This window comes from Montipora foliosa, chromosome 13 (genome assembly GCF_036669935.1).
Source record: "Montipora foliosa isolate CH-2021 chromosome 13, ASM3666993v2, whole genome shotgun sequence".
Taxonomy (NCBI): Eukaryota; Metazoa; Cnidaria; class Anthozoa; order Scleractinia; family Acroporidae; genus Montipora; species Montipora foliosa.
The window spans coordinates 23,758,188-23,768,187 of NC_090881.1; the positions used below are offsets into that span (position 1 = coordinate 23,758,188).

Consider the following 10,000-nt stretch of genomic DNA (forward strand, 5'->3'; position numbering starts at 1 on the left):
AATTCTATTCCACTAGTCTCCTGTTATCGCAGCAAGCTGTGTTCTTTTGAATGTTTACTTTCTATACATGGTACCATGAAGTGTCATTGTGTATCACTAGTATACTTGGGTGCGTTTCGATTGACAGTATTTTGGTATAGGAATACATGGAATAGAATTTAAAAATCCTTTATTTGTACGGAGATTCACATAAAAATTGCCGAACTTTTGCTAAAATGCTATTTTAAACATATCCTTATTATCCTTTTTGCTTCAAAACGCCAGACATACTGTTTTCAATCATAAAAGTTAAAATTTGCCAAGTTGTTATCAGACAGTTCATTTAGCCACTATCAAAAATACCATAATACCCTTTGTTTGTCCCTCCAAAATTTTGCATAAGCATTGTCTTTATTTTCTCTTGGAACCATTGTAAGTCCCAAGAGAAACTTTAAACAATGCTTATGCAAAGTTTTGGAGGGACAAACAAAGAGTATTATGGTGTTTTTGATAGTGGCTGTTAAAATTGGAGTCCCTCAAGGCTCTCTTTTGGGTCCTAGGTTATTTGTGACTTTTTGTAAATGATTCTGTTAACAAAGGAGAAGTGTTCATATATACAGACGACACAACTATGTATGTTATTGGAAAGACAGTACACGAATTTGTGTTGACCATGCAAGTGACCCTAGACCAAGTTCAACTTGGTGTTTAAAGATTAGTTATTATTCTGGTCGAAATCGCGATCCCTGATGCACTGTGGTTAAAAGATGGAAGATAGTTCTTCACTTTATATTTTTTCCCATTACTTGTATGCGCTAACTTTAGCTTCGTTTTCCTTTTTTCAAGCTTGAAGATGCCAGTGTTTTTACCCCCCAGTTTGGCAGACGAGGTACCAGTTGTATTCTCTAAATACAGCGAGGATTCAGAAGCCTTTGTTCTCGAAGAAGAATCGAAAAGGGAAGATACGTCTTCCAGCGAAGACGAAGACGACGACTTTTTGCCACGTGTGTGATCACCATATTAATTCTCAATACATTTGAGCGGTTTAAATACAATTTATAGTGTTGAAATGAGAAATGAACGTCGCCATTTCATTTTTTTTTTTCTATTTACACACTTTGTGGTTGGCTTAAAAATTGTCCAGTGAGATTTCTCGCTCGTAGAGGGGGCTGCATTTAATCCAATTGGCGCGTTGGAATGCCCATGTTTGTTTTAATTGGCTAAAGAATTATTGCTGAATGGTTGCTGTTTCTATGACAAACTCAATTGAAATGACTAGTTTTTTCTAATAGCAATGAAGCTTGGAAGCTGTGATATAGAGGTTTTGCACGGCAGCCATGTTGCATGGCAGAAACCATGAAAATGTTTTGCATAAGAAAGAACATTTGTTCCCATAGGAAAAATAATCTATTGTTCCTGCCATTCAACATGCCTGCTGTACACCTTTTGCACCAGTAATCTTTAGTAGACCATTTTCTAATTCTCACGGCTGGACTGGATCTAGCATGAAATTTTAGGCCTATTCTCTATTTTCGAATTCCCCATATTACACTTTGTTTGCCCCCCAAATTTTGCATAAACCATTATTTTCAAATGCTCTTGGGAATATGCAGTGTCCCAAGAGCATTTGAAAACAATAGTTAATGCAAAATTTGGGGGCAAACAAAGTGTATTATGGGGAATTCGAAAATAGAGAATGCGGGCAAATTAATTTGTGTGTGAAAAGATTTCCTAGATCCAGTCCAGCCGTGAGAAATATAGTTACTGTATTGCTTTTCGTCGCGTTTTTCTTCTCAACTGTCATGCCAGCCACACAAAATTTTACATAAATGACTATTCTCAATGGCATTCCCTCTATCTTTGTCTTCTTGTTAAAGGCATTTACTTTTAAACTTTTCCAGCTGAAGAGATCGAAGATGATGAGGTATCTGCAGCTGTGCTCAAAGCTAAGGTTACAATTGCCCCGAGTGACCTGGTGCCTTCACTAACTGACAAGACGTTTGATGCCGTCAGGAATGGCAATGATTTGTTGGTCGTCGACTTCTTTCAGCCTTGTAAGTAGCAAAATGGCAAGTTCTGATATAGTATCTCATTTAATACTTATAGTGGTTTAGTTATACACGGAATAGTTACACCCATCGCAGACTCCAGAAGCCAGTTTCAAACAAGTTTAAATCAAGTTTAAACTGAAGTACCTGTTGAGGTATTGCATTGTAAACCTTGTTTAACCAAGATGACTGACGAAGTATTGTAGCTTTGAGCATGAAAAATTTTGCTACCTTGCAAAGTCTGAGCGATAAAGGAAGCAAGGGGGCTTCTTTGCCGAATTCCCATCGGGTTTATAAATAAGGGTTGCAGGATGGGGCCAGTGGTTTATGGTCTATACGAGACTATATTGACAGTCTAGCGCACGAAGAAGCCATTTCAAAAGTAACACTTCTAGTCTATGTGATATTAAGTGACTTTTGAGACTTTGAAGAGGTTGTCTCAACTACGGGTTGGAAACCTATGCCTTCCTATGCCAAACGCTAGGAGTATTCCTTCATGTTCCAGGCGTTCAGGTTGTGGAAAGCGGCGAAATATTAATAAGACTGAAAGATGTCGAAAGTGTAGGAAAAACGAGAGAGAGAGAGATGCTAAATCACTTCTCGCATGTTTCCCACACTTTTCCTCGCAACGGTTTTTACCACTTTCTGAAAACTTAAACATGTTAGTGATCCCCGAATCTGCCAGTCTGGTTATCGTTTTACAAAGTTGCAAAAACCTTTTGACACACCTGGTTTAGGAGCAAGATATTCGTTGTGTTACAGCTTGATGCAAAATCTTGGTTTTTTTTTTAGGGGACGCTCGTTGCAAAGCATTTTTGCAACCGTTTGTAGATGCTGCAGCTATTTTGGGTAAGTAATCTAGAGGCTGTTTCAGTATTGAATATTTTTCCTAAAATTAGTCCTGTCATTTATTTGTTTCTGCGTTTCAGCGCTAGTTGGTAGCTTCAGAAATTTCCTGCCACATTATAATGAAAGATGAAGTTTCAATTGTATATTGTCTTTGTCAAAGAAGTATTGTGCAAGCATTGAGTAGTTGATGGGATCAAGGGATACCGTATGAAGGCCCCGCGGCGATGGCGGGGGAACTTTGTTTCCTGAAATGTTCAGTGATGGAGAAGTGTGTTGAAGAAACTTTTAGTTTTTCTAAAAACAATGCGGACATTCCGATCACAGTCCCTTATCGGATAAGCCATAAAATTTTGACCATTTGCAGGTATAATTACAAAGGCAGACAACTAAGACTCCTACGTTATTTTAAGACTTTAAATGTTGCCCTGACATGGTTCAAGCCCACAACTTCCTGCCCTGTAGTCAGATTCTCAACCAACTGAGCCCATTGTAGCGTAAGTTGTTTTTCGTTGTTTAAGGGGGTCTTGATGTTGGAAGTTTTACGATCAAGCTGGCTCGTGTCAGCTGCTTCGACTGGAGTGATGTTTGTCAAAGGAATAACATAACTACTTATCCTACAATCAAATTGTTCCGGTGAGTTTTTAGTTCTCTTGAAACTTAACTTTCTCTGCGTCAATAGCGGATTGTCTTCCATCATTCACCCCCGAGACCTCCCTCGTTAACGGGTTATAGTGTGTAGCGTCTACCAGAGTAAAATATTTGAGTGACACTTCTGGTGTTGAAAGGCTCCACCAGCGATCCATAGAACAAAGAAACACTGACTTCAGCAACACATCTTGGCAAGTGAGACATTTGCTATCCTCTCCTCCCTCCTCCCTTCTCCCTTTTCCCTTCCCCCTCCTCCCTTCTCCCTTCCCCCTCCTCCCTTCCTCCTCTTCTCCCTTCCCTCCTCATGGGAGACTTATCCATCTCATGGCTGTCCTCCCTTCCCTACAATATTTTCTCCGTTGCCAAGTTTTACCCCTGAGGGGAGAGACTGTGGAGAAGAGTTCCTGGTCAGAAGAATCAGAGGAGAGCTTGCCTTCCAAGCACCAACCTCTCCACTGGTCTGCGCGAGCCTTGGAAAGTAGTGCGCTAAATTGCAGTGTTGTTAATTTTCTAATCTTCGAAGTGTTGAGAGGGGAAAGTAATAAGTCCGTGAATTTGTATACCTTCTTTGTACAACTTCGAAGACTTTCTGCCAATTTCTGTTATCCTGCAGCAAAGGAATTGATGAGATTGTCTATAATGGACCACTGGACAGTAATCACTTGACCAAAGCAGTTTTGCTGTAAGTATGTTTTTAGTAAACGTAAAACAGCAATAGACAAGAGGCTCTCTTCAAGACATTTTTGACAACACCGAATTGCGCAGACTTGAAATCGAGTCCACCAAATTCCGTGCAGTTTGTTGCGGGATCGAGCCAAGTAGTTCTAAATCTCAGGTTTGGAAATCTTTCATCGCCCTATTGTTGTTTCAAGTTATTGAAGTTTTCGTCACAGTTAAATTTCCAATCGCTCTTGCACAGTTTGAAAATACCGAGGCAATCGAGATTTTTGTGCAATAACTTCATCCTTTCGCTTAAAACGTTTACATGTTGTAAAGACTTATTTAGTTCGTTTGTGCTGCTTTGCCACAGGCTTCAAACAAGCGCTCCGGTACGTCTTGCGAGCAAAGATGATGTACAAATGTTTTTCGATGGTAACCTCCCCAAACTCGCCAGGAAGGCTACTGACCTTTCAATTGTGGGCATGTTCGCCGACGAAAAATGCACAGGTACTATTATTTAGCAAATCGCTTGGAATTAAGCAGTTTAGCAAGTTTTTCTTTTCGTGAAATTCATATTGCTGTCCGCGTGGGAGGCGTTGGAAGGGACCCGAGGGTCGGGAATTTGGACGCGTGAGAACGAGAAGGGCACAAGAGAAAATTCTCTCTTCCTCGCGCGCCCTTCTCGTTCTCACTTCGGGCCGATTCTTTGTTTCCTTTTGAATGCTTCCCGCGCAAGCTGTGCGTGTATTACTGCCGAGGCCAATCACAGAAAACACAGAAAATCAAATGAACCAATTAAAGCGCGAGGCAGGGATATGGAGCCAGCAAGTCGCCTTTTTGTTTTAGCATTCGCTTTTTATTGGATGAATTTTAAAATCAATCACTGCGCTCGCGGCCATACGCAATTGACGCATATTTCAACAACCAATTTATTGGCATCATAAAATCTGGGTGCGCGCAAACAAGTTTGCTTCTGCTGTGCTTTGCTTTGATTTTGATGTGAATTGTTATTGCAGAATTCAAAGCCTACGAAATAGCGGCTCAGTCTCTTCAAAGCAAGTTCCTCTTGGGATACGTTACTGGTGCAACAGCAAAGACTTTGTAAGCTGATTTATATTCTTCATTTTGTTGCATCTAAATCTCTCAGTTGAAAAGTAAGGACCCCAAGGGTATTTTTGCTCGGTGGTTAATTGCGTAGACGCTTATGAAAGTTGCTCGAATTCCATCCTCGTCCCCAGAGCCCTCCGTTTCTTTTGGTCGGCGAAACGCTTTTCGCCGACCAAGCATGACTGATAATCCAAGATGGCGGTCAACAAACAGCATAACAGTGACCAAACTCTTAGAAGATGTTTCTATGCCGCTAAAAATGAATGAGGATTTGAAAAGAAAGACAAACAACGGAGGGATCTAGCTTCGCGTTTCCATCAACGGTAAACGTCGGACTCAAATTTGCATTTTGCCAAAAAATGGAAGGGACAATGGGGAGAGAGCGAGAAGTAACATCTCGCTCTCTCCTCATTCTCCCATCGGCTCGTCGTCTCGTTTGCGTGACTAAAGCGAGGGCTCGACTGACTTAGAAGGGAATGCTGGCAGTCTATGTTAGATCCATCTATTGAGCAACTTTTCAAAGGAAGAAGACAAGTTAGAATAAGATAGTTTTCATGCTTTTGCGACGAGCAGCAGCCCGAGCCTGCCGTTTCCCGTTTGTCGTTTCACGTTTCACGTTTCACGTGAACACGATGGTAAATGTCTCTATTATGTTATAAATTATGACGAATAGTTTGTCGTTAGGGAAAGGGAGGGTGAAGGATGTTATAGCACAAATCATCTCGGAGCTCTCTATTCCCACATGGTTGATTGCCAAATGATCGGCATTTTCCAGAAGTACCGCGCCTTTTTCTGGGCACTTTCGAGCACCATTACTCCTGGCGTAACGAAAATTGCGCCTAGTAACTCTCTGCCGTCTGTCTTTCTTTGTTGGGTGCCTGTGTAAGTAACTGTTGGCGGAGTTAAACTCAAGTGTCTAAGGTCTTACGATCTGGAGTCATCCGAAAACTTCCGAATGTTTCCGGACATTTTCGGCCTTTTCTCGTGGCAGACGCATACTGGAAGAAACCGTTACAACAAAAATACAATGGTAAAAATCATAGCCATTCATTTTTGCTGTACTCTCAAATGCACATTCTGTACATTCAGTCAAGTGGTCTTTAAAAATTATTCCGAACTTTCTTGTGGTTTAGTCGTGGTTTTTGCAATCTCTTTCTAACTTTGGTTGATTTTGTCCTCAGATCTTCTGAATATGGCCTCAGACTTCCTTCCGTTTTGGCTTTTAAAAGAAGCGATCCTTATCAGCCTTTGACAGTCTTTTCAGACCCATTTACATCGCAGCATATCATCGACTTTGTTTCTGGATCTAGCATACCTTCATTCGTAAGTATATAAGTCTGGTTCCCATCGTACTACTCTTTCGTAAGTCTTATAAGCAGCGATCTCGTTACGCGAAAAGGAGAAGCTGGCCCTTTATACCCAGTGTCCTTTTTAAATCCTTTCTCAAAACCTTAAGATTCTGTTTATTATTTAAGGCCAATTTATCTTTAATTTATTTATCTTCTCAGGGAGAGCTGACACCTTTTAATCTGCCTACTTACCTTGCGCATCAACGTCCACTTCTTATCGTGTTTAGATCCGACACTGAAGATGCATCCTTTACTCCTGTCGTAAAGAAAATTGTGCGTGACAACTCTCTGCCTTTTCTCTTCCTTTGTTGGATGCCTGTGTAAGTAACTGTTTGGAGAGTTAAACTAAAGTGTCCGAGGTCTTACGAACGGGAGTCATCCGAAAACGTCCGACTGCTTTCGGACATTTTCGGTTTTTTTTCTCATGGGAGACGATGTGTAACAAACTGTGTAGATTAGCGGGAGTCATCCGAAAAAGTCCGAACACCCGGACATTTTCGGTCTTTTTTTCGTGGGAAACGATATATGACAAACTGTTCAGAAGAAACTACAGCAAATTAAGGCTAAAACTGTCATCAGAGAATCTTCTCAGAGCATCGATAATTGAATCTTTCCAGGTATCTCGAGATTTATCGAAAACCAACCAAAGACGGGAAAACGTTTGCCCGAAGGTCATGTTCGGTCTTAAACGTTTCCGAAGATTATACAACTATTAACTGAGGCCCCGAATAGTTCAAAAAGTCTTGCAAGCAATGTACACCTCCATCAGAGTCATCCCTTTCAGAGTGGCTTTTCCATTTCTGATTTTCATGTTTCAACATATTTTTAGTTACTCCAACAAGGATGTCAATGCGGAAATCTTAAAGACGTACACAGGCAGCACTAATGCTCTTCCAGCGTTAGTTCTGGTAGATCATGAAAAGGTTCGTCTTAGGTGGATGTCTTAAGTAATTTATAAGCCACAGTGGTCTCGCTGTAGTACGGCGCAGTAGTTGGCAGTGGTAAGTTTAAAACGAGGCGTGAAGGGATAAGAACTAGCTTACCGGAAATGAGAAAAGATCATGATTAAAAAAACAATAGGTCCTCTCAAATTCAACTAAAATCGGCACACTTCCGATTATTGCAAACGAAGAAGTTTCAATTGCGCGCCAAAAACCCTTAAGGTCCTTTTACAAGCGTTGTGCGTTTCAATAAACCATTTAAAAGAACGTTCTTGGACGTCTAGGAGAATGGCGATATCAAGACTTGTGACATGTCTTATGTAGCGAATGATTGCGGCTCTAAAGCCATGCCAATGAGGCATTTCAAGCTAGGAATCCGCATTTTAAAATTTCAAAATTCCAAGCAGGTCTCACCGTAAGCCTCGGTTTGGTTCGCCGGTGTAAAACGTATTGACGTCAACTCTCTTGAAGACCGTCGTTTGTTGCACAGTCTTGTTGTATCTACTCATCGTTTGTCCTCTAGACCCGTTTGTGTTAAGTACCAGCCTTAGTTCAATCTTTCTTTATATTGACCGGAAGGCGGCGCTTCCGTTCTGGTCAAGGGAAACAGCGCCGTTTTTTCATCCAATGGACGTTGTGTTTTGCTTCAGGGAACCTTTTATCACTACAAAGGTGAAGTGACGAAGCCTGCCGTCTTAAACTGGGTGGAAAATATCGTCTTAGGAGGCCAGGAACATCTTTCAGGTTAGTCGTAGTTATGTTTTCTTAGAGTAGTTGTCTTGAAACTTAAGTGAGGTGCAATCTCCAAGGTCTGGCCACTTGTCCTATTTGCACGAATAGATATTGCACGATCTGGTCTGGTTTCCTGTAAATGAACACTGATTTAAAAGATATATCTATCTTCGTTAAGATGGAACCTCGATTATATTGTAACAAACAATCATTCACCAATGGTTCTTCGAAAGACAGGGCCACCGTGACTTTTTCGTGGAAGTTAACGTGGCGTCACAATCGTTTCACATAATAATCTGGAACCGATAGTTTTCGTTTTGTTTTATGCAATCCGCACACGATCTTTGTTTTCAAAATAGATTACATCTCCCTCTACTGAGAGCAGAATAGAGCACTGTGTTGAAACTCGGAACACGAAGAGGTCCAAAAGAAGACGATTGCTTCCTTACTATTACGAAATACCGAGAAAAGAATACGGCCAACGTCTTCCAGCATATCTTCGTGTTTTCGGGTTTGCTGAACTCAGGTTTCTGGTTGTTATCGTATTCGTAGTTGTGGTCTTATTCCTTCTGGGGTTCTTTCTCATAGTATCGTTCTCGTGCAAGTTAAAACTCTATGCCGTAGTTAGTACAATTGGTTTTGATCACTCTCATGCATCCGATATCCTTTTCTTGCCCTTTCAAACGACTTTTTGAGTTCAGTTTTGAGATTGTCCCAGTTATGAATCCTACTTTAGCAGTAACGAAAGGAAAGCCCGTTAAATTCATACTTGAACGGGAATCGCCTCATCTAAACACTCGGGGGAGTTGGGAGAATTCGAGACAGTTATGCAAACCCTCGACTGCGTCTGGGGTTTGCATAGCTGTCTCGAATTCTCCCAACTCCCTCTAGAGTTAAGATGAGTCTATGGAAACACGGAAAAAAGTCCTCTATTGCTTTTATAAAATATTTCTCAAAGAAAATTCAACAAATGAAGGAAAATGCTGGTTTTTTAACTTCTTGATTGAAAAAGATTTTCTTGACACACGTTCATATTTCCTACCAGCCGATCAAAACGCGCGTCTGATAATACATAACCAATCAATATTTTGCTCTTCGCGTCGACCGCAGGTTCCCTGCCAGACAGAGAATGGAAGCCTCTTTTGGAAGGTTACGACTTTCTGCAAATGATAGATGAAAAAGAGGAGGAGAAAGAGAGAAAAAGAATTAAAAAACAGCAATTTGATAAAGCGATAGCAAAAGAAGATCAAGAAGGCGAAGAAGTGCATTCTGAGCCGACGGAACCCGAAGATAAGAAGACCGACTTCCGCGAAAAGCCGAAGACCAATCGACCTCGGCGACCGGAAGTGAAACATACAGTCCGAGATGAACTCTAATGTTTGTTGTCTTTGTGACGGCAATCAAGTGTTCCAGAAAGTTTAATTATTAGATGAAGACGTTTTAGAGTGGGACACATCATCACAAAAGCGCGGTTGTATGACCGGAGTAAACGAAGCTTTGTCGTCAAATTGAGGGAAAATTCCGCGTTTCAAAACTTCACATTAATTTGATGAAAGCAGGGCATAATTATACCCGTCTGTTTTCATCCGAGCAGTAGCTCTTACAAAGCCCCAAGAGGAGTCGCGAATATAATTTAATTTATAAAACAATACTTATTTGAAGTCCTTTTAAAAGCAAGCTCGTTCCC

The 10,000-nt window shown here is 41.0% G+C and overlaps 1 protein-coding gene across 1 annotated transcript in view; it reads left to right on the plus strand.

Annotated features, from left to right (window-relative positions):
* LOC137982611 (thioredoxin domain-containing protein 16-like) overlaps positions 1 to 10,000 on the plus strand; it is a 24,960-nt gene that overhangs the window by 14,115 nt on the left and 845 nt on the right. The window contains exons 14-25 of the mRNA XM_068829734.1: positions 826 to 983; positions 1,881 to 2,033; positions 2,820 to 2,876; positions 3,395 to 3,509; positions 4,138 to 4,206; positions 4,555 to 4,691; positions 5,201 to 5,285; positions 6,473 to 6,614; positions 6,800 to 6,960; positions 7,470 to 7,563; positions 8,232 to 8,325; positions 9,424 to 10,000. The exon at positions 9,424 to 10,000 is cut by the window's right edge and continues 845 nt beyond it. Of these exons, the coding sequence (XP_068685835.1) occupies positions 826 to 983; positions 1,881 to 2,033; positions 2,820 to 2,876; positions 3,395 to 3,509; positions 4,138 to 4,206; positions 4,555 to 4,691; positions 5,201 to 5,285; positions 6,473 to 6,614; positions 6,800 to 6,960; positions 7,470 to 7,563; positions 8,232 to 8,325; positions 9,424 to 9,689 (1,531 nt within the window). The 3' untranslated portion in view covers positions 9,690 to 10,000. The remainder of the gene's footprint in view (positions 1 to 825; positions 984 to 1,880; positions 2,034 to 2,819; positions 2,877 to 3,394; positions 3,510 to 4,137; positions 4,207 to 4,554; positions 4,692 to 5,200; positions 5,286 to 6,472; positions 6,615 to 6,799; positions 6,961 to 7,469; positions 7,564 to 8,231; positions 8,326 to 9,423) is intronic.